Raw genomic sequence first — 25,667 nt, 5'->3', positions numbered from 1 at the left:
TTTCTCTACAAGTACATTGAAGGAAGTTGACTTCCAAGATTAACATTGTTTTTTTTCATTTGTTAAAGACTTTCTAGCTCAAAACAATGATTTAATAGATTTAGGGCTTCCTTCACAGGCCTCCAGTGTTGAGACAATTTTGGCAATGCTTGGTGGGAAAAAAGATTGTGTTCTCTAAGTCTTTAGTTTAGCAGGTCTCTGATTCTTCGACTTTCTGATGAGAAGCCACAACTCCATTTCCAGGTTTGATTGGTCTATACACACACCTATACATATATAATTTAAATGTATATATGTCATCCTCTTCTGACCTCATATTTCTTAACCCATTATCATTATTATCTTTTTCCTTCTCTTTTTTCCTCCTCTCCTCCCCATCTTCTTGTACTTGTTTTTCTTTCCTCAGTCCTCATCACTTCTCATCCCCCAGCCCTTATTTCCAGTGATTCAGTGACTCTTAGCCTCCTCTGCAGGCATAAACTGTGCCCAGGCTATAATAGTAAGCATGCTCAATTTAGAGATTATTTACAGATGAATTCTTAGTATTTTAAAAATAATCTTTATTCTTTCAGATTCCTGCATTTGACAACTTTTATTTTCCTTTTTTTGGAAATAAAATGAAAGAATACATGTAGTAGAGCATGAATGATTAATAGTGGAGTTGATAATAATTATAACTTAAGAAACCCTTGTGAAGAGTCACTTAGGTAACCCTCTATGATTTTTATATACTATTAAGTATATAGCTTAGTTTTTTAAAGATTATTTTGTTATATAAATATCACTGGAATAAAATTAATTTGAAAATCTTATTTTTAAAGGAAGATAACTTTTGTCATGTTTTAGTTTATCAAAGATGGCTTTAATATGTTAACTAATACTTAAGTTCCTTCTGCTTTTATGTGACACAGAATTTACTTTCAGGAAATATACTGGGTACTAAATTAAAATGTGGATCTTCATCAGGCATTATCCTGTGAGCAGACTTCCCAAGACTTGAAGTCTGTCCAAATATTTTCTTATTGTATGGACTTGATCATTCCTTTTCTTTCCCATATTCTCTTGAATTGTACCAGTTGTTGTTTTAATGGCTTAAGAATGAAGTCCATTCAAGCCTGTTTGATTTGACCCTCTCCCAGTAGGGAAAAGTGTATCTATAAGAGCACCAGGAATTATCTCTTGGCATTTCTCATTTGTTAATTTGTGGCAGCCTTCAAATTACAAGGCCATGTTGAAGTTCATTTGTCCCAAAGGCATGTCAGCTTCTATAAGCATTCTCTAATTGGTTCCAGTCCAGCAGAACCAATGAGCAGCCTTTTAGAATTTCTCTCCTGTTGTCACTTATCCTTATTATTTGCCTGCTCTTATGTTATTCCAAATACCTTAATCAAAGCAAAACAAAACAAAAAAGTCTTTGATCTAATAAGCTTATCTGTATTTATTGTGAAAACATTTATGCATTTGCATTTTCATTTGTTTTAATTTGGAGACATCATTGAAATGTTCCATTTTATCTTGTGGTATTTGAATCAGTTTATTCTATTTAGTTATAAAATTATTTCTAATGTATTTGATACAGCTGTTGTATTTCTGTGTTTATGGTTATTCTGTCCTCACTTTAAAAAAATTTTTGCATAGTGTTGGGGACTTAACCCAGTGCTCCTGCATGCAAGGCAAGTACTCCACCACTGAACCCTGTACCCCGTCCCAACTTTTACATTTTTTAGCAGCTTTATTGAGATATAATTCACATACCATACAATTTACCTACTTAAAGCCTAAAATTCAATGACTTATAATATACTTACAAGATTATGAAACCATCACCACAAACTAATTTTAGAACATTTTTATTCCCCACCAAAGAAATGATGTACCCATCAGCAGTCACTTCACATACACTCTGCATCGCCCCAGGCAACCATTACAATTTACTTTTGGGTATCTGTGGATTTTTCTTGTCTGGACATTTATTTTAAATGGAATCATACAACATATGTGGCCTTTTGTGCCTGACTTTTTTACTATGTAGTGTTAGTTTTGATTCCTCTATATTATAGCATATATTAGTATTTTCCTTTTTATTTCCAAGTAATATTCCATTGTATTAATATACCATATTTTGTTTATTCATTCACCCATTGATGGTTATTGGATTATTTCTACTCTTTGACTATTACAAATAAGGCTGCTGTGAATATTATTGTACAAGTTTTTGTGTGGATGTGTTTTCATTTCTCTTCAGTATATAACTAGAAGTGAAACTCCTGGGTCATTGGTAACTTTAATATTTTGAGGAACTGCCATGTCAATGTAACCAAACCATTTTACATTCCCACCACAGATATAAGAGGGCTCCAATGTTTCCATATTCTTGCTAGCTTTTATTATCCTTGTTTTTGATTACAGCCTTCCTAAATGGGTGTGGTTTGGTATCTCATTGCAGTTTTGATTTGCGTTTGTCTAATCTCTAATGATGCTGAAAATATTTTCATATACTTTTTGGCCATTTGTATGTTTTCTTTGGAGAAATATCTATTTACACCTTTGCCCAGACAACAATGAGCATTGACTGCTATCTGCAGAACCTTGAACCCTCTTACATTGCTAGTAGGAATATAAAATGTTGTGGTTATATTGAAAAATAGTTTGGCAGTTTCCCAAAATATTGAACATAAATATATCATCATTACCCAATGAGTTCTGTCTTAGATATCTACCCAAGAGAAATGAAAACTCTTGACTACATAAAAACTTACCTATAAATTTTCATAACAGCGTTATCCATAATAGCCAAAAGTTGATACAGTCTGTGTGTCCATCAACTAGTGAATGGATGAACAAAATATTGTAAATCCATATAATAGAATCCTATTTGATGTTGAAGAAGAACAAAGGACTGATACATGCTACAAAATGGATGAACCTCACAAACATTGTATGTGATGAAATATTCCAAGCACCAAAGTTCACAAATTGTATGATTAAATTCATATCAGTTGTCCAAAAAAGCCAAATTTATATAGACAGAAAGTAGATTAGTAGTTGCCTGAAGATGGTGGGACTAAGAGCAAGAGGGAATAAGGAGCCCAACTACAAATGGGCATGAGGCTTTTTTTGGAATGATAAAATTGAATTTTTGGAATGGTCACATAATTCTGCAGATTTATTAAAGTTAATTGAATTGTATACTTAAAAAATCAATGAATTTATTATAAATTGTATCTTGATAAAGTTGTTAAAAATCTTAAACTCAGAAATAGACATGTAAATAAAATCTGAATTAACTGATATTTCTTTTATGTTGAATAATATAGCTGATTATCATGATATGCATTCCTACCTATAAGAATATAGCTATAAATTGAGTTTATTTCTTCCGGATGAAGGATAGTAATGTTCAGTGAATTTCTAGTGTCATTAGAATTCTTTCAAGAGTTCTTGATTAGTAATTCGACAGTACATCATCAATTTAGAACTATTAGAATAAGAGTAAGGCTGTCTGTGTAGTATAGTGGATGTGATCTCTGGTCCACAGTTACTAGGCCTTGTTACCAATGGAGGTTAAGTTAAATTTGTTGGCCTATGGAGGTCACTATGATCTTAAGATGGTCACAAAGGAACTGTATAACCAGGCAAATTGGGAACTGAGAGTTTAATTCCAACTTACACTAGTGGTAAAGAGTGTGGCTGCATTTCTTACATTCCTTCTTTTAATCTAATTTATGAAACAGTGTTTGAGGACAAATGTGTTAAGAGATAATAGGTTATACATGACTATTTTATTTGGGTTTCTGAGAAATCTTAAATTCAAGAGATCCTTTAGTGGTAGCAGAAATAGGTTGAACGTTTTTGCTGAATCCATTTACCAGTTATAAAATAATGCGAAGATTAAAATGCTCCTTCATTTTAAGAGCATTGCTAAACATTCAATAACAAGATCATAATCCCAGAAGACCAGGTTGACTAAGGCCAGAGAGAGAGAATGGTTAAATAGAGCAAAGTCTGTATGGATGCACTGAATCACAAAACCGTATAGAAGCGGATGTGGAATTCTAGTGGAAAATGCCTATAGATAGGCACAATTGTGAAACTTTCTGAAATGAAAGGGACAGGCTGTAATACAAGGAAACAAAATCACAATCAGCCATGGCTTCAGAGCGGGCTGCAGCAGTGTGCTATGTTGTATCAAGACCTTCTTTCAGTCACACTGTGGCAGGGAGAAGCACCACATGGTGTCAATTTGAAATATGGAATAGTGCTAGGTGTGTGTGTGGGGGGAGGTACATGTGGTACCTATACTTTTGTTTGTAGGTGATCCACTGCCTATTGTTGAGAGGAGCTTTTCTTGACAGCTGAATAGATCCTATTTGTTTTGCTTCCATCTAAGGATGGGGAAATTTCTTCACATAATCTATTATTGCATTCTGCAGATGCACATTGAATAATGCACACAGCAGATATTTCTGACTACATATGTAATAATCTTTTGGAGAATACAGAATTCTACATTAAACTACATTATTTTCTCATATTTGTTGATTGGGAGAAATAGGATGTATTAGTTATCTCATGGTTTCATATGCACAACTGTTACACTAATAAATAAATATTATAATAATACTAATATAATAATATGTATTTATGTTTTAAAATTTTAATCTCTTGATAGATATTTTAAGAACTCTATAAACCCTGTATATTTTAAACAGAAAGACAACTGTCAGGGTATTCTATGATAAAACCAATCAAAACTAGGAGTTTTTCAGACAGTTATTTTTAAAAATGAAGCAACTGCATGTTAAACTGGGAAATTGATTTCATTTTCAAATTCCAGGAATGTAAGACATGAATTTTTGTGAAACTTTCATTGGTTACTCAATTTCATATGCATTTTGCTTTGTATTTAATAGAGCAAAAAAGCCATTAAAAGTATCCTACAAAAATGTACCTATCTACCAGCGCTTGAACCATTTCTGTATGATGCTCCTCCCAATATTCTGAAGCATGTGGTTGGACAGTTCAGTAAGGTAAGAATTGCTCTCTTAGCCTGTAAGAAGGGTAGGAAAATAAAAATGATTTGTTAGCTAGGCGCAGTGGCCCACGTCTTTTGTAATCCCAGTGGCTTGGGAGGCTGAGGCAGGAGAATCACCAATTCAAAGCCAGCCTCAGCAAAAGCAAGGTGCTAAGCAACTCAGTGAGACCCTGTCTCTAGATAAAGTACGAAATAGGGCTGGGGATGTGGTTCAATGATCGAGTGCCTCCCCCCAAAATGACTTGATTTGTTGACTTGTTTTTTTGTTTCTTTTTTTCCATTAACTTGCTTTTTTCTTTAAGATGGGGTCTGGGTTTTACTATTTAAATCTCATGGATCCGTATTGACAGGGGTAATATAGGTTAGTAATGTCCACATGTAAATAAAACACTTCCTTCTTTCCCACATTTTTCTCAGTTTCTATGCTGTCATTTTAAGTATTCTCAGGAAGTAAGTAGTATGTCAATACATAAACACTTTGTAATACAGATAATATATATTGATAAGTAATTTTTAGTAGTTTACCCAGTGTCTTTTAGTTTCATTCACCTGGGAACATGGCAAAGATCTTGTAAAAAGAAAAAAAGAAAATGTCTCTGAGCCATTGAAATATTTTTCACAAAGTCCATCATGCACTTTACGACAGATGCTCTCATACAGTCATTTGGAGCTTACTGACTTTTTTATGAACAATTTTAACGAATGTAGCTGTCATGTTTTTTAGATCATTTCAGATTAAGTGATAATAAATGGTGGGAAGGGAGAAAGGTCAAGCTGCTGAAAGTGGGCATGACCAGCAGAGCTGACTACTGCTAGCAAGGGATGGAAGAGAATGGCAGCATTACACAGTCATCGGTGGTCAGGATGGTGACCTTAAGCTATCAAGAACAGGTTCAATTATGCTCCATATATTTGACTTAAGAAAATGAGGTCTGCAAGTTGTATATGGCAATACTTATACACACACTTATGCACACACTTATGCCGGGAGCTGGAGTGTATATATGTCCCACTTAATACCTCTAATTCTTTAGCAAAGTCTTGACCTCCCTAGATCTTAGTTTGACTACCTGTAAAATGAGAATAATAATGGTTTTTATTTCATAGGATCATTGTAAAGATTAAATTAGACTGATTATGGCTAATTGAAATCACTTTTCTAAATTAGGGTGGAAGGCAAGTTCATTTGAATAGTCAGTTTTAATGCTATGTAAAGCAGTACTACTGTTTATATACCATATTTCTACAAATAATAAACAAAAAGTACATAGTCTAACTTTTAAGTACATCCTACATTTAAGCAGGCCTAGTTTCAGATACTTATCTGAAAGGTAGACTCTACTAACAGCCTTTAGTTCTCCTGTCTCTCCAGGATCCCCAGCAACTTGACTGACCCTCAAGCATCACAGCTACTGGAAAGCAGAGGTTATTGCTGAAGCTACCTCAGGATACAGTTCTGTGTGTCTTACCTCTATGCTCTGTACTTCATTTCAAGAAAATAATGAAACCTTTATTTTTTCTCTTACTTATATGGGATGTGGGGGATAAAATGGTATATCTGACAAACCCACTAACCAACTAATGCAGAGAAAAAACTAAATTACTGCATTGGGAAACATCAATTCATTTCTTTTTTTTTTTTTTTTTTCACTTTATTTTTTTTTTTTTTGTGGATTTTTTTTTTTTTATTGTAAACAAATGGGATACATGTTGCCTCTCTGTTTGTACATGGCGCAAAGGCATACCATTTGTGTAATCATAAATCCACATACAGTAATGTTGTTTGATTCATTGTTATTTTTTCCCCTTCCCCCCACCCCTCCCACCCCTCTTTACCCTCTATACAGTACTTTCTTCCTCCATACTTGCCCCCCTCCCTAACCCTAACTCTAACCCTAACACTAACCCTTCCCTCCCCCCCATTATGTGTCATCCTCCACTTATTAGCGATATCATTCGTCCCTTGTCTTTTTGAGATTGGCTTATCTCACTTAGCATGATATTCTCCAATTTCATCCATTTGCCTGCAAATGCCATAATTTTGTCATTCTTTATGGCTGAGTAATATTCCATTGTGTATATATACCACAGTTTCTTTATCCACTCGTCAATTGAAGGGCATCTAGGTTGGTTCCATAGTCTGGCTATTGTGAATTGAGCAGCTATGAACATTGATGTGGCTGTATCTCTGTAGTATGCTGATTTTAAGTCCTTTGGGTATAGGCCAAGGAGTGGGATAGCTGGGTCAAATGGAGGGTCCATTCCAAGCTTTCTAAGGAATCTCCACACTGCTTTCCAGAGTGGCTGCACTAATTTGCAGCCCCACCAGCAATGTATGAGTGTACCTTTCTCCCCACATCCTCGCCAACACCTGTTGCTTGTATTTTTGATAATCGCCATTCTAATTGGGGTGAGATGGAATCTTAGGGTGGTTTTGATTTGCATTTCTCTTATTACTAGAGATGTTGAACATTTTTTCATATGTTTATCGATTGCTTGTACATCTTCTTCTGTGAAGTGTCTGTTCATTTCCTTAGCCCATTTGTCGATTGGATTATTTGAATTCTTGGAGTAGAGTTTTTTGAGTTCTTTATAGATTCTGGAGATTAGTGCTCTATCTGAAGTATGATTGGCAAAGATATTCTCCCACTCTGTAGGCTCTTTCTTCACATTACTGATAGTTTCCTTTGCTGAGAGAAAGCTTTTTAGTTTGAATCTATCCCAGTTATTGATTCTTGCTTTTATTTCTTGTGCTATGGGAGTCCTGTTGAGGAAGTCTGGTCCTAGGCCGACATGTTGAAGATCGGGACCTACTTTTTCTTCTATAATCTGCAGAGTCTCTGGTCTGATTCCAAGGTCCTTAATCCATTTTGAGTTGAGTTTTGTGCAGGGTGAGAGATATGGGTTTAGTTTCATTCTGTTGCATATGGATTTCCAATTCTCCCAGCACCATTTGTTGAAGAGGCTATCTTTTCTCCATTGCATATTTTTGGCGCCTTTGTCTAGTATTAGAAAGTTGTATTTATTTGGGTTTGTGTCCGTGTCCTCTATTCTGTACCATTGATCTACCTGTCTATTTTGGTACCAGTACCATGCCGTCTTTGTTACTATTGCTTTGTAATAAAGTTGAAGTTCGGGTATTGCGATACCCCCTGCTTCATTTTTCCTGCGAAGGATTGCTTTAGCTATTCTGGGTTTCTTATTCTTCCAGATGAATTTCATGATTGCTTGCTCTATTTCTGTAAGGTACGTCATTGGGATTTTAATTGGGATTGCATTGAATCTGTATAGCACTTTTGGTAGTATGGCCATTTTGACAATATTAATTCGGCCTATCCAAGAACATGGGAGATCTTTCCATCTTCTAAGGTTTTCTTCGATTTCTTTCTTTAGTGTTCTGTAGTTCTCATTGTAGAGGTCTTTTACCTCTTTTGTGAGATTGATTCCCAAGTATTTTATTTTTTTCGATGCTATGGTGAATGGGATAGTTTTCATAATTTCTCTTTCTGAGGATTCCTCACTTATGTATAAAAATGCATTGGATTTATGAGCATTGATCTTGTAACCTGCCACTTTACTGAATTCACTTATGAGTTCTAAGAGTTTTCTGGTGGAATTTCCTGGTTCCTCTAAGTATATAATCATATCATCCGCCAATAGGGATAGTTTGAGTTCTTCTTTTCCTATTCGTATTCCTTTAATTTCCTTGGTCTGTCTAATTGCTCTGGCTAGAGTCTCAAGAACGATATTGAATAGGAGTGGTGAAAGAGGGCATCCCTGTCTTGTTCCAGTTTTTAGGGGGAATGCTTTCAATTTTTCACCGTTTAGAATGATATTAGCCATGGGCTTAGCATAGATGGCCTTTACAATGTTAAGGAATGTTCCCACTATCCCTATTTTTTCTAGTGTTTTGAGCATGAAGGGGTGTTGTATTTTATCAAATGCTTTTTCTGCATCTATTGAAATAATCATGTGGTTCTTGACTTTAAGTCTATTGATATGGTGAATTACATTTATTGATTTCCGGATGTTGAACCAACCTTGCATCCCTGGGATAAAACCCACTTGATCGTGGTGCACTATCTTTTTAATATATTTTTGTATGCGATTTGCTAAAATTTTATTGAGAATTTTTGCGTCAATGTTCATTAATCATATCGGTCTGAAATTTTCTTTCCTCGATTTATCTCTGTCTGGCTTGGGTATCAGGGTAATATTGGTTTCATAGAATGAGTTTGGGAGGGTACCCTCCTCTTCTATTTCATGGAATACTTTGAGAAGTATTGGAATGAGCTCTTCTTTAAAGATTTTGTAGAACTCGGCTGAGAACCCATCTGGTCCTAGACTTTTCTTTGTTGGTAGGCTTTTGATGACCTCTTCTACTTCATTACTTGAAATTGATCTATTTAAATTTTGTATGTCCTCCTCGTTCAATTTAGGCAATTCATATGTCTCTAGAAACCTGTTGATGTCTTCGAAATTTTCTATTTGGTTAGAATATAGATTTTCAAAATAGCTTCTAATTATGTTTTGTATTTCAATCGTGTCTGTTGTGATATTTCCTTGTTCATTCCGAATTTTGGTGATTTGTGTTTTCTCTCGTCTTCTCTTTGTTAGAGTGGCTAAGGGTTTATCAATTTTGTTTATTTTTTCAAAGAACCAACTATTTATTTTGTCAATTTTTTGTATAGTTTCTTTTGTTTCAATTTCGTTGATTTCAGCTCTGAGTTTAACTATTTCCTGTCTTCTACTACTTTTGGTGTTGGTCTGTTCTTCTTTTTCTAGGGCTTTGAGCTGAAGTGTTAGGTTGTTTATTTGTTGATTTTTACTTCTTTTATTGAACGCGCTCCATGAAATAAATTTTCCTCTAAGTACTGCTTTCATAGTGTCCCAAAGATTTTGATATGATGTTTCTTTGTTCTCATTTACCTCTAGGAATTTTTAAATTTCCTTCCTAATATCTTCTGTTATCCATTCATCATGTAATAGCATATTGTTTAATCTCCAGGTGTTGGAGTAGCTTCTGTTTTTTACTCTTTCATTTATTTCTAACTTCAAACCATTATGATCTGATAGAATACAAGGTAGTGTCTCTATCTTCTTGTATTTGCTTACATTAGCTTTGTGGCATAATATATGGTCTATTTTAGAGAAGGATCCATGTGCTGCTGAGAAGAAAGTGTATTCGCTCTTGGTTGGATGGTATATTCTATAAATGTCCGTTAAGTCTAAATTATTGATTGTGTTATTGAGATCTATGGTTTCTTTGTTCAATTTTTGTTTGGAAGATCTGTCCAGTGGTGAGAGAGGTGTGTTAAAATCACCTAGTATTATTGTGTTATGGTCTATTTGGTTTCTGAAATTGAGAAGGATTTGTTTGACATACATGGATGAGCCACTGTTTGGGGCATAGATGTTTATGATTGTTATGTCTTGCTGATTTATGGTTCCCTTAAGCAGTATGTAATGTCCTTCTTTATCCCTTTTGACTAGTTTTGACTTGAAGTCCACCTTATCTGAAATGAGGATGGATACCCCAGCTTTTTTGCTGAGTCCATGTGCATGATATGTTTTCCCCCATCCTTTCACCTTTAGTCTATGTGTATCTCTTTCTACGAGGTGAGTCTCTTGCAGGCAACATATTGTTGGATCTTTCTTTTTGATCCAATCTGCCAGTCTATGTCTTTTGATTGATGAGTTCAGGCCATTAATATTCAGGGTTATTATTGAGATATGATTAGTATTCCTGGTCATTTGGTTCATTTTATTTATTTATTTATTTATTTATTTATTTATTTATTTATTTATTTATTTATTTTGAGACGACTTGGTTCTTCCTTTATTTGACAATTCCTTTAGGATGGTTCCTCCCATTGCTGATTTGTTTCTTTGTTTTTCATCTCTTCCTCATGGAATATTTTGCTGAGAATGTTCTGTAATGCTGGCTTTCTTTTTGTAAATTCTTTTAGCTTTTGTTTATCATGGAAGGATTTTATTTCATCATCAAATTTGAAGGTAAGTTTTGCTGGGTATAAGATTCTTGGTTGGCATCCATTTTCTTTCAGGGCTTGAAAAATGTTGTTCCAGGCCCTTCTAGCTTTTAGGGTCTGGATTGAAAAATCTGCTGATATCCGTATTGGTTTCCCCCTGAATGTAATTTGATTCCTCTCTCTTGTGGCCTTTAAAATTCTGTCTTTATTTTGTATGTTGGGCATTTTCATTATAATGTGCCTTGGTGTGGGTCTGTTGTAATTTTGTATATTTGGAGTCCTATAAGCCTCTTGTACTTGATCTTCCATTTCATTCTTCAGATTTGGGAAATTTTCTGATAGTATTTCATTGAATAGATTGTTCATTCCTTTGGTCTGTTTCTCTAAGCCTTCCTCAATTACAATAATTCTCAAATTTGGCCTCTTCATGATATCCCATAGTTCTTGGAGGTTCTGTTCATGATTTCTTACCATCTTCTCTGTTTGTTCAACTTTGTTTTCAAGGTTAAATATTTTATCTTCAATGTCTGATGTTCTGTCTTCCAGGTGTTCTATTCTATTGGTTATGCTTTCTATGGAGTTCTTAATTTGGTTTATTGTTTCCTTCATTTCAAGGATTTCTGTTTGGTTTTTTTTCAATATCTCTAACTCTTTATTGAAGTGATCTTTTGCTTCCTGTATTTGCTCTTTTAACTGTCGATTGGTGCGATCATTCAGTGCCTGCATTTGCTCTTGCATCTCATCATTTGCTTCCCTGAGCATTTTAATTATGTACATTCTACTCCCTTTCTGTCATTTCTTCTGCCATGCTGTCGTTGGGTTTCATTGATGTAACATCTAGATTTGTTTGCAGCATTTTCTTTCCTTGTTTTCTCATATTGTTCAGGTATCAGTTGACCGCTGTGATATTGCAGATTTCCTCTATTGTCTTATAATATCCCTGAAGATTTCTATTATATCCCCTCTTAGTCTTCAGTAGCCTGAAATCTTGGAGGAAGTTGATAATGCAGTGCTCCACAAGGGAGCTGACTCCCTAGGGGTGGTGGCCTTCTGGTGGGGTATATTCCCTGCTAGTGGGCAGAGGTACCTTCACTTGCTGATGAATGGTCATCCAGAAGGGAAGTAGGTTGTGGGCTGATGCAAGACCAGTTTGGGCCTGTGTCTCTGATTTTACAGTCCTTTTGGGAGAACCTCTCCCAACAGGGAGGAGTCACCCGGTGGGGAGGTCTCACTGGTCGGTTTTCCTCCCAGAGGTTCCGTTCAATTCACAACTACCACCTGGGCTGGGCAGCCTTCTTCTGCAATGTTCCCAGGGACCCGGACCTACCTCCTGAGCCTGGAAGCCTCACCCTTCGCAAACGAATCTCCTTCGGCTGCCTTTCCTCAGAGAAACTGCCTGCAGTCCTGGAGCCTTCGCTCCGCCCCTCAGTTTGTCTGTGGGGCCCTTCCACCAAGAAGCCGTCTAGGACCCTGCTCTGCACTTTTCGCCTGGCTATGCGGCCCCTCCTCTGAGCAGCCACCTGGAGCCCCTTACAATCGCTCCGAGTCCCAGTGACCCGCCACACGCCTTTTCCTCCGGCAGCCACCTGTTGTTCCGTGCGGTCGCTCTAAGACCAAGTGACCCACCACGCACCACTTTCTCCACCAGGCAGTCACCCAGAGATCTGGTGCGTCACGAGTCCCAAGAACTCACTGTGCACCTTCTTGTCCCGACTGCCTCCCGTAGCCCTGGTGCAGTCACTTCGAGCCCAAGCACCCCGCCGCGCTCCTCCTCCTTCTCCAGACAACCCCCCTATGTTCAGGAGCGGATGCTCTGGGACCAAACCACTCACCACGCTGTTCCACTGGATAGCCGCCCAGAGCCCTGGCGCAGCTGCTCCAATTCCAAGCGACGTGCCGAGCCCGTATTTCTCCTTCTCCTCTGGGCAGCCCCCTGTGTTCAGGGGTGGTCACGTTCAGTCCAAACAGCTCACCAAGCACCTTCTCCTTTGGGCAGCCTCCCAGAGCGCTGGTGGGTTGCGCCAAGTCCAAGCGCTGTGGTGAACAGCCACCTCTCCAATGCTCCCAGCTGTCTGCGATCACTGCTCCGGTGGGGGGAGGGGCGCCTCGCCGGCAGTTCTACTTTGCAAAGATCCCTGCTTTCGGGGCTACCGCCCTGACCGGGGACTACCGCCCCGTCCGGGATGCCCGCCCAGTGGGAAGCACTCACCCGGCTGCTTTGAGTTGGTCCCAAGTCTCTCAATATCTCCTTTTCTTGAGTCCTGAGTCCACGCTGCTCCTCCGGATAGCCGCCCGGAGCCCTGGCGCAGCTGATCCAATTCATTTCTTGTATTTTGTGTACTGTTGGGTGCTAAGTAAGAAATGCATTAGCTGATTTGCTCATCTAAGAAGAAGAAAGGGTAAAGTGCTGAGTGGATCATCTATAGACAGAGTCATCAACTCTTGAAAATGAATACTTGACATTATTTTTGAAAGTTTCATTTTGTAGTTTAATTAGTCTGAAGAGCAAGAAGATATTCTAGTTTATTGAACTTGCTATGAAAATGAACATTATGCTAAGAGTTCAAAATCAGTAAATAAAAATCAGAGAGATTCATGGAAGTTACACAACTAAGGTCAAATATCATACACTCTTGCAGATGTGTCTTTGGGAATATTTCACTTCAGGCAGAACTTTTTGTCTTAAAGCCTTCTTAAAAAAGTAACACTGGAGCAAAGTCTTAAACTATGAGTCAGAGTTAACCAGGCAAAACAGGAGAGGCTTGTGGAGTGTGAAAGGCATTGTAGGGAGAGGATGCACCTTGGGCAAAGGCAAGAAATGATACAGCAGTACACTTTGATGTTACTGAAGCAAAATTTAGGATGGAGATTGGTGGGTAAGGAAGCTGGAGAGGAATTTAGGAGCTGGGCCACAAAGGACATTCCTGCTTTGTTAAGGAGCTTACCTTCAATTTCATAGGTAGTGGAGAGACCCAGAATGAGTGTAAACTTTATGCTTTATGTTTATGAGTGGAACACCATTGTCTTTGCTCATGTTCATTGCCTTTATTCCACTCCACAACATAAAAAGTTAATGCACTTCTAAGAGGAGTGCATTTTACTTCCAATCATCAGCAGATTTTGACTTATAATGTTATAAATATATTGGGCATAAATTTTCTTCCTTTTTTTGGAGATCTTATTGCTTTTTGATAGCAATAATATAATTTGGAAAAGAAGAGTTGACATTTTTATTTGTTTTACTTTCAAGGTGCTACCGCATGATAGCAAAGCTCGACGACTTTTTGTAACGAGTGGTGGACTTAAAAAGGTTCAAGAGATAAAAGCAGAACCTGGTTCTCTCCTTCAAGAATATATCAACAGTATTAACAATTGTTACCCAGAGGAAATCGTAAGGTGGGAATATAGACTTCAAAAAGTTCAATATTATAATGTAGTTTTTTTGGTTTTCAAATCTAGATATTTTTTGTATCCACTTATCAAAATGTGTACTTTAAAATAATACATGGGGCCAATGTGTACCTTTACTTTTCTCTTGATCTCTTTTTAACCCCCTTCAAATTGAATTATCTTCTGATTGATACATTTCCAATTCAACCTGGAATATTATTTAAGACATTGATATACTAATTTAATATATGCTACTAAAGAATAACCAAATACAGAGTTGAAATTTTCATTTTTAAATTGTGAATACCTGTTTTTGAAGAAGGCTATAGATTCTGATTTTCGTAGTTCCTGGCATATTACTTTTCTTAAGCTCACATTTACATTAATGGAATTATTATAAGTAGAAAAGAGATATTGAGTAACAAAAATAAAGTTACTATGTACATGAGAAAAAATACTTAAATAATATTTATGATATGCTGATATGCAAGTATTTCTGAGTAGTCTTATAGGAAGCTATGTTGAAGATTATTATTATTTTTTGTGGTGCTGGGGATATAACTGAAGGTCTCACATATTCTAAGCAAGTGCTCTATATTTCCAGCCCAGATTAAACTTTTTTAAATGAAATTGATGTGTGAGCATTAAATCCAAGTCTCAGTTCTTATAAGCCTAATGGAAAACTGTACCATTAAACCCCAAATAAATAAAAGCAATGTTGCCAAGAAAAGAATAGAATGAATTAAATAAATGAATCTTGAAAAATGCCCACAAAGAGTGTAGACTATAATGTATATTCATTTATGGTTTTCTAATCTTATACTAATTTCTCAACAAATATTAGAAAATATAAATTGCAGTTTTTATGTTCTAGCATATACTTATATAATTTATAATTTATTAGTTTATTCTATTTAATATCAATGATTTTTTTTAATTTGCTTTTTTGACAACTTATTTTTTTTTAATTGTAAACAAATGGGATACATGTTTCTCTGTTTGTACATGGAGTAAAGGCATACCATTTGTGTAATCATACATTTACATAGGATAATGTTGTTTGATTCATTCTGTTGTTTTTTCCCTTCCCCCCCACCCCTCCCATCCCTCTTTTCCCTCTATACAGTCCTTCCTTCCTCCATTCTTGCCCTCCTCCCACCCCCTATTATGTGTCATCATCCGCTTATCAGTGAGATCATTCGTTCTTTGGTTTTTTGAGATTGGCTTATCTTACTTAGCATGATATTCTCCAATTTCATCCATTTGCCTGCAAATGCCATAATTTTATCATTCTTTATGGCAATATCAATGATTTTTAATAATATGGTGACATTGTTTTAAAAGCACAAAAATAATGTTAAGATTAAAATGTTCATACATATTCAGAGAGAAAATTCTTTCATGAGTTGCATGTTTATATACTTTTGGGAGGCTTATGCAAACTCCTTTCCCAAAAGAATTCCAATAAACCAGCTTTGAAAATATTAATCAGAGGAACAACATATCATAACATGTATAATTACTATATGGAGAATATACAAGTGTTTTGTGTAACGTAAAATGTATGAAACCAGTAAATTAAGGGATTATGAAAATCTTTTTCAGCTGGGTATGGTGGTGCACCCTGCAATCCTAGTGACTTGAAAGGCAGAGGCAGGAAGAACCTGAGTTCAAGGCCAGCCTCAGCAATTTAGTGAGACTCTGTCTCAAAATAAAAAATAAAAGGGTTGGGAATGTAGCTCAGTGATAAAGTGCTATTGGATTCAATGTCCACTTCAAAAAAACTTTTCTTAATAATAATAATATTACATTAATTTTTATACATAGAATATATGTCCCTTCAGGAAGAATGCTATTTTATATGTTTAAAATAACTCCCAATTCAATTTTCTAAAAAACAAAATTTTGAAAAATGGGAAAAAGGCAAACTAAAAGATCCCCAAATCAAATGATGTGTTAGAATACATCAATGGTAAGGTACTTCCTTGAACAGAAGTTTTCTGTTTACTCCTTTTAAGGCATATTTTAATTGAGCACCAGCAGAAATCAAAAACTGTCACATTAGAATTTAATCTAGCCAGGCACAGTGGCATGCGCCTGTCATCCCGTGGCTTGAGAGACTGAGGTAGGAGGATTGCAAGTTCAAAACCAGCCTTAGCAACTTAGCGAGACCCTGTCTCCAAATAAAATATAAAAAAGGGCTGGGGATGTGACTCAGGTTAAATGCCTCTGGGTTAAATCCCTGGTACCTATAAATAAATAAATAAATAAATAAAATTAATGTGACACGTTGTAAAAATACCATTGTAAAAGTTAAATTCTTGCATTCTGGGGTGTCATTTTAAAAATTTGTAATTATCATGAGGAATTTTGGTTAGTTGACATAAAATTTTTCTAATGTTTTTAAAGCAGGTTTAAAGCATTAGGTTTAAAGCATTAGGTTTTTAATTTAATTTTATTTTTTTACAGACTGCATTTTAATTTATTGTACACAAATGGGGTACATCATTTTGTTTCTGTGGTTGTACACGATGTAATTTCATACCATTTGTGTAATCATATTTGTACACAGGGTAATGATGTCTGTCTCATTCCACCATTTTTAATATCCCCTCTCCCTCTCATTTCCTTCTACATAATCTAAAGTTCCTCCATTCTTCTCTCACCTCCCCCCCCAACCCCCATTACTTATCAGGGAAAACATTCGACCTTTGGTTTTTTGGGATTGGCTTATTTCACTTAACAGGATATTCTCCAGTTCCATCCATTTATCTGCAAATGCCATACTATTATTCTTCTTTATAGTTGAATAATGTTCCATTGTGTATATATACCACAGTTTCTTTATCCATTCATCTGTTGAAGGACATCTAGGTATGGAATCTTTGAAACAGTCTTTCTGTGAAAATAGACAAATATATTTCAAAATGTTTTTATTTTTGTAATTATATATTTCCCAAGAATCACTTGATGACAACTTTTAGAACTTTTAGAGCTGATTTTTAGAACTAATATAAGACAGATGATCAGTAGATATATTCTGTCATGTTATAAGCCTAAACATTTATTTCATATTGCCAATTTTAGTAATCTTTAAAAATTTTGAATAAAGGTAGGTAGTATAAGAGAGAAGAGTCCTAGGGTAGACCTTAGAAGACCTAAGGCTGGGCCCACTATATAGCCAGGTGTTTTTTGTGGGTACTAGGGATTGAATTCAGGGGCCTTTGACCACTGAGCCACATCCCTAGCCCTATTTTGTATTTTGTGCAGAGACAGGGTCTCACTGAGTTGCTTAGCGTCTCACTTTTGCTGAGGCTGGCTTTGAACTAGAGATCCTCCTGCCTCAGTCTCACAAGCTGCTGGAATTACAGGTTTGCCCAGCCAGGTGGTTTTTTAAACTCCTTTGTCCTGTGGATCTCTGCCCACAATGGAGAGGGGAAGTGGATTTTTGGCAACCATTTCATCTGGGGAAGGATGCATGAGCTAGTCTGCCATTCTGCATATTTCTGTATCATAACAATATAATAATGTTGCTATGATACAATTTTATATGAATCTTCTTGGATAAAGTTAATTCACTTACATTCTTAGACTTTTTATAGAGTTAAGTTAGAACAGCAGTGGTTGACTGAGAGGGGAAGCAACTTCTTGCTCTTTTTTTGGAGGTTCATTTTGCTTCTTTGATGAGAACTATGGCTGTAGGCTCAGATTTAAGTGTCAAACAGATCTAGGTGTCGGTCTTGGTTCCATCTATTTACTGTGTGACCATTGGAAATAATATTTAACCCTCTAGTCTCTGTTTCTGCATCTGTAAAATGTAGATAATTACCCATTTCCTAGAATTAAATGAGATAATGATTAGCTAAAGGGTTTACACATAAAAATTCAATCCAGTAAATATTTCTTAACCTCCTTTTGCAGCCCTATTTTCATTTTTCATTCTCTTGAGGATAAACAGCATTATCAGCTAAATCAAATATAATTTTATAATATTATTAGATACACTGGGTAGTAGTTCTTGGCCATTTTGTACTATTTTTTGATGATAAATACATATCAAGCAAATTTTTATCTTTGGCATTAATAAAAGACATAAGATTATTCTGGTTTGATTTAGATTGCCTTTAGTTGCTAAGGTAGAGTTCTACTTTTTCCTGATGAAAATCTATGTTTGAATCCCTTAACATCATATAGACTGTGGTTGAAATGGGACTTTCCAATGGTTAATGAACAACTTGATGTAATTATTTATGGATCTATAGTCTCAGATACATGTTTGTATGCACTTATGAGAAGTTAGGTAAATGTATACTCAGCTGAGGTGAGGGGAGAAAGCAACCAGCGTATTTTCTTCACCAGGGGAATTGTAGAAACTATAAGGTTTCTGAGGTCTTTAGGGAAAGTGGTATAGTAATGGCAGTTAGCTTGGAAATTAGCCAAGTAAAACCTCACGAATTATTGGTAGATCCTAATTGAATTATTGAGGGTCTTTATTATAAAACAACAATAGGAATATAATGTGAGCCACATATGTAATTTCAAAATTTCTGGCAGCCACATAAAAAAAAGCAAAGCAAAACAAGGCAAATAAAATTTAATGATATATTTTTGTTAATTCGCTATACCCAAATGTTATCATTTCAACTTGTAATCAAATATAAAAAATTATAAATAAGTTATTTTACATTTTAAAAATACTTTTATTGCTTTTGGCATATCGTAATTCAGATGCTAAATTTCACTGGAAATACTTGACCTATATTTAAATTATGTAAAATTTGCCCTTGAAAAAGTAGACTCACAGATATTCTAAACATGCCTTATTGTCATTTAAAAAAAAAATTTTTAATTGTAGAAAGACATAATACCATTGTTTTATTTTTATGTGGTGCTGAGGATCGAACCCAGTGCCTCACGCATGCTAGGCAAGTTTTGTACCACTGACCTACAATCCCAGCCCTTACTGTCATTTCTGAATTTGAAATTAAATTTTGAAATTCAGTTCTTCAAATACAGTAGCCATATTTCTAGTACTCAGCAGCCACATGTGGCTAATGGATACTATATTAAATAGCATAATTTTAAAGATTAAAGAAAAGTTTTACTTCTAGCTTTTATTTCCTGAAGTACTGAGGATTGAACCCAGGGCCTCACACATGCTAGGCAAATGCCCTACCACTGAGCTACATTCCCCAGCTCCTTTTGTTTTATTTTGATACAAGGTCTGGCAAAGTTGCCCAGCTGGCCTCAAACCTGGCAATCCTCCTGCATCCACTCCCAAATAGCTGGGATTATAATGTATACCTCCACACCCAGCAAACCTCTTGTATTTATATAAAATGTACCTCTTGTGTCTGACACATTTATAAGGCCTAGGAAAGTGAGGCCTGCTTTAAAATTTGTGACTAACTCAGACCAGGAGAGAAATAGTTGTGAATTCCTCAATGAAAGAATACTTCACAGAAACTCATTGGTCAAATAATTTTTTTCAAGCATAGCAGACCTTTTGAGGAGAAACATTTTTTAAAATAGCTTTTTAGGTATGTATGTATGTACATATATGTGTTCTGTTTAATTATGACTGTGTGTAAGCATACTACTGAGAAAACACTTCTCTATTTTGACCACTTTAACTTGACAAATTGTGGAAGAAATTAGCATATACAAATTATGAGTTTTTAAGTCAAGCATCTAGGCATAAAGATAACAGAGGGCAAAGCAAGTTCCTAACAATAGGTTTTATCTAGAGAAAATACTTGAGAAGCTTAGTTATTTTGAGTGTGTCAGAAATTTTTAAATTATTATTCTTCAGGTTTTAAAATCTATTATATTCTAGAATGCTTGACAAATTTTATTTGACGTGTTTTTATATGCATGCAAATTTTTCCAAGGCATACCAAACCATTCCACAATGCATTAATCAATGTATTTAATACTTTAATCCTAAATATTTTATAAAATGTTGTTTACCAATATAAATTCATAGTACTAAATATGCTCAAGAATCAATGAAAATGATTAATTTCCTAAATGTATATGATGTAAATACTTGTAAACTATTTATTAAATGCTTCTTCAATGTGAATTATGCTCCCTCAAATTTTTGTTTTTATGGACAACCAGATCTGATTAAAACACACACTAAGAGGGCTGGGAATGTTGGGGATATAGGTCAGAGGTAGAGCACTTTGCAGAGCATGTGCAAGGTCCTGAGTTCAATCTCCAGTATCCCCCCTCCCGCCACACACACAGAATACACAAAGAAATGAGTTCTAAAGCAATCAGAATATGGAATATTATTAGTGATAACAAGCTGTATAGTCTTAACTTATGAAAAAGATCTATCAGCTGTGACTCTTAAAGCAACATTACTCACTTGATATAATAAAGTCTCTGTAATAAAATACTGTCCCTGGATCAAAGGTCTTACTTGGAAAACATCCCTTTTGCTGTTATATTTATAGCCCTTAAATGTTTTGCTACTTTTCTAGCATAGCATTGTGAACTGACACTCTCTTCCTGGGAGTCTCTAAACTTATGCATAAAACATTAGTAGAACAGTTATTCCATGTGAAGCTTTATTCACAGAATTATTTCAGATAAATTCTTAAATAAGTTTTTTTGTGTCTACAATATTGACTTTAATAAATATCTAATAGCAAATTTTCTTTTCCAGGTACTATTCTCCTGGATATTCAGATACACTTCTGCAGAGGGTGGACAGCTATCAGCCAATTATCAACTAAACAAAGTTATATATTTATACTCAAATTCACAGCAGAGAATTTACAATTACTTTTACAATTGTTAAAGTTCTTTTTAAATATTTGAACTAAGTACATTCTGGATATTTTCTAAATTTGTGAAATACTTAAATATATGAGGAAATATTCATATTCATATTTGCATGCATAGGATTTGAATTTGCTCTGAAGGTAGATTTAAGAAGACAAACAGACTTAAGGCATCTATTATTTTTCTGCTAAAAAGCACTCATGCATGCACACTCATGCATTACATAGAGGTAATCCTTAGTTATTTTGGTCAATTCTTTATAGGGAAAGAAAACTGACATTGCAGATTACACAGTAGGATACAGAAGGAAAATAGTTAAAAAGAAACTGATGACAGAAATACCGGACTCCAAAGCTGACTGCATAAATGCATTAAACCAATACAGAATCTAGGGTTGACTTGTCAGGTTTTCCTAAGAATTGGAGAAGGCCCTCCTCTTAATCACAAACTTTGGAAGTTCTTTTTACCTTACCTAAAGTGTTCTTTATCCTACATGGGGCTGGCTTTGTTCATGAATAAACACAGAAGCAGGCATGGAAGATGGGCCATAGTGTTCCCTTGTTCTGGGTTGTTTACTTTCCCAAATTTCAAAGCTACGTTTTTTAGGGATTAAGGGAAAAATTTGAAAAGCATACCAACAGGCTCACACTTTACATACATTTTCACTTAGGAAACTGTAAAGGGGTCAAAGAGTATTTCAATAAAATCTTAAATAAAACAATATTAGAATTATTCTTTTTGGTTTTTTTTTTCTAGTATTTTTCTGACTTTGGGGAATCCGACTGGATTTGGGAGTCTTGTCTCGTGCCTGTCTTTAGATCTAAAAGTATGTTGTTTATGGTGATCTTTCTGGGAGGCTTCCAGGGAAAGCGAATGACACCCTGGAGAGCCTCCGGGACACAATGGGTCGTCTGGTTTTGTTTACAGGTTCCTGTTTTAGATTCTTCACCCTGGCCCTCCCCAAAAAGGAACCTAACCATTTCTTTTTGGCATTTTTCTGGACTCATCATTATTCCAAATAGTGCAGTTTGTTGTGTCTTTTAAAATTCAATAAGCCCAAGATCGTCCCATGTATTTTCCCCTTATACCAGGCTAGGATTGCTAGCGATTTCATTTTTGGTTTGTTTTGGTACTAGGATTGAACCCATGGCCTTGCACATGTTAAATAGGTGCTCGCCCATTGAGCTACACCTCCCTTCGCTGGACTCATTGTTAAATACTTTCTGGGGCCTGTTTTTTTTTTTTTTTTTTGCAGCAATATCTTTCACTCCTTGTGTCAGAAAATGTAACTTTTATTTCCAGTTTTGTAAATTACTTTTTTTCCTCCTGTCCATTTTGTATTATGAGCCTTTTAATAACTTGAGAAAATAAAAGTAGTTTTTATCTTTTTCCTTTAAGACTATTTTTCATTAAGTGACTATGTTGGTAATGATGGAAACTATTTTATCTAGGTTAAAAATCCTCAGATATCATTGGAATGGTGAAAGTCCTAAAATGTTTCTTGCCATTGTACTTTGTACTTGATGTGAAAAACATCATGCATTATTTCATACATATCAAATAGAACTAACCTAAGAAAGTAATAAAATATTTAATAGTATTCAGGTATGTTTATAATTTGATCATACACAATTTGGAAATTTTATGCTTTGAAGTGTTTCTTGACATAAAACCTTTTAACCAAGAAGTTTTCTTTACTTTTTAAAAAAGTCTGAGATTTTTAAAACAACAAAAAAAACTTTTTCATTTGTATTAGAGCAAAAATAGTTCCTCTCATTGATGATATCCTCTGATATGTTCATTTCTGGTTTGAGTTATACCAATGCCAATTCTGTGTCGACTAACCTGTGTCCCTTTGCTCTGACACCCTGCAGTTTATTTAAAATTCAGCTCTTACTAGGATCTTTCACTGATAGAACTGTTTTTAGGACTTCAGTTCAAGATTGGAATTGGTTGAACATTATTATTATAAATGCAACAAGTTTTCCTCTTGTGGGAATAGATGAAATTAGTTGGTGAAACATTTCTTTTAGAAACTAGTCTAGAAACTAATCTGATAAGTAGTGAGGCTGATAATACTTGCTCAGCTTACTTTAAAGATGCTTATGAAAAAAACCTTCATTTTGCAACTGTTCAATTTATAGAACATGGTATGTGATTTATAGGAAATCTGATAGCCAATGACAGTTTACACATTTTGACCAGCAATTGTGCAGTATCCCTCCATACCCCGCACTCTTAGATAAGTAGAGTTTCAGCCAGATGATTTATGATAAAGAAAAAGTACATTTCCTGCCCTCATGGAGTTTTCTAATATAAACACATTTTCCCAGACACAGGGGAGTGTAACATCCACAAGACATTGAACACAAAACAGACATATTTAATTTAGCATGTAAAAACAAATGACAGCCTCTTATTTACAGGACATTGACCTGTTTTTCTAACCCTTTCCTCTCAAAGAAAATCCTTTCCCTTAAAGAAAAAAATGAAAGGTTTGCCTGTTTCTAAACTTGATTTGAGGTCCTGCTTAACATAAACCCTGACCTTAAATCCTTGGGTGAGGCTATCTCCAAGAATTTTTCTGATGTGTTTTCAAATAGCCAGCCCTAGATAGGTGCTAGCAAATGTTGAGGCTGAAAAATGCTGGTTTGAAAGGATCAAGTAACAGTCTTAACTATTGCATGTACTGGTTGGTTAAGACTTCTGACTTTTTTTAAAAATATTTTTTAGCTGTAGATGAACACAATATTTTATTTGTTTATTTTTATGTGGTGCTGAGGATTGAAGCCAGTCCCTCATACATGCTAGGCAAATGCTCTACCACTGAGCTATAGCCCCAGCCCAACTTTTGTCCTCTTCACCTTGTTGGCCCAGGACCTGACTTCCTTAACAAGACCTCTAAAGTGCAAGAAGTCATCAAGAATAAATAAATGGGATGGACTCAAACTAAAAAGCTGCTCTTCAGCAAAAGAAACAATAATGTGAAGAGAGAGCCTACGGAGTGGGAGAAAATCTTTACCACATGCACCTCAGAAAAAGCATTAATCTCTTGGATATATAAAGAACTCAGAAAACTTAACACCACAAAACAAATAACCCAATCAATAAAAGGGCTAAGGAACTGAGAAGACACTTCACAGAAAATATACAATTGATCAACAAATATATGAAAAAATGTCCAACATCTCTAGCAATTAGAGAAATGCAAATCAAAACTTAAAGATTTCATCTTACTCCAATCAGAATGGCAATTATCAAGAATGCAAGCAACAATAAATGTTGGTGAGGATGTGGAGAAAAGGTACACTCATATACTGCTGGTGGGAATGCAAAATGGTGCAAGCATTATGGAAAGCAGTATGGAGATTCCTTAGAATACTTGAAATGAAACATTTGACTCAGTTATCCCACTCCTAGGTTTATACCCAAAGGACTTAAAATCAGCATACTACAGTGATGCAGCCACATCAATGTTTATAGCAGCTCAGTTCACAATAGCTAAAATATGGAACCAACCTAGATGCCCTTAAACAGATGACTGGATAAAGAAAATGTATTATGTGTATATCTATATATATCTATATCTATATCTATATCTATATAAATATATGATAGAATAGTACTCAACTTTAAAGAAGAATGAAATTCTGACATTTGCTGGTAAATGGATGAAGTTATCATGCTAAGTGAAATAAGCCAGACCCAAAAAACCAAACGCCTAATGTTTTCTGTAATATGCGGAAGTTAATTCACCATAAGGCGGGTGGTGGGGAGGGAAGAATAGAATTACTTTATATTAGGTAGAGAGGAGTGAAGGGAAGGGAAGGAGTATGGGGGAAGGAAGGATAGTAGAGTGAACCATTATTACCTCATGGACATGTATCACTGCATGACCGATGTGATCCTACAATATGTATAATCAAAAAATGAGAGATTATTCTCTTTATGTATGATCTATCAAAATGTATAAATGCATTCCACTGTCATGTACAACTAATTAGAACAAATAAAAAAATTTTAAAAATTGTATTTGTCCATATGCTTACTTTTGTGGAAATCAAAATACTTGTTATTTTGTTTTGAAGATGCCTCATAGACTAAGCCATAAAATTAGACAACTATTCAGTGATCCTGCCTTAAAAAACAATGGTGGGTTTTATAGTTTTTGTAAATATCAATAATCTTTTTAAAAGTTTATATGATTAAAGAGAAAAGCAAAATATCACCCCAGATCTCATAACCCAGAAAAGAATTGCCATTAACAACATAATTTCAAATAATTCTCTAAGCCTTGCAAGTTAAATAACATTTAGCAAAATGTATTCAGGACATACATGAGGTGTAAGGTAAAAAGTTGCAACAGTTTGTTTGTGTCAGAGAGGACAGAGTTTAAATTTTTCTTTTGTATATTTCAGTGGGTTTGGTGAAAAGTATTTCCTCAGTGACTAATATCG

General features: G+C 35.3%; 1 protein-coding gene across 1 annotated transcript in view; it reads left to right on the top strand.

The window, feature by feature from the left end:
• Positions 1 to 21,931, top strand: part of SPAG6 (sperm associated antigen 6) — a 71,089-nt gene extending 49,158 nt beyond the window's left edge. The window contains exons 9-11 of the mRNA XM_079107048.1: positions 4,914 to 5,030; positions 14,276 to 14,421; positions 21,092 to 21,931. Coding sequence (XP_078963174.1) covers positions 4,914 to 5,030; positions 14,276 to 14,421; positions 21,092 to 21,161 — 333 coding nt within the window. The 3' untranslated portion in view covers positions 21,162 to 21,931. The remainder of the gene's footprint in view (positions 1 to 4,913; positions 5,031 to 14,275; positions 14,422 to 21,091) is intronic.
• Positions 21,932 to 25,667: the final 3,736 nt, after the last annotated feature.

This window comes from Sciurus vulgaris (assembly GCF_902686455.1).
Source record: "Sciurus vulgaris genome assembly, chromosome: 12".
Taxonomy (NCBI): Eukaryota; Metazoa; Chordata; class Mammalia; order Rodentia; family Sciuridae; genus Sciurus; species Sciurus vulgaris.
This window is presented reverse-complemented; position numbering and strand designations above follow the sequence as displayed.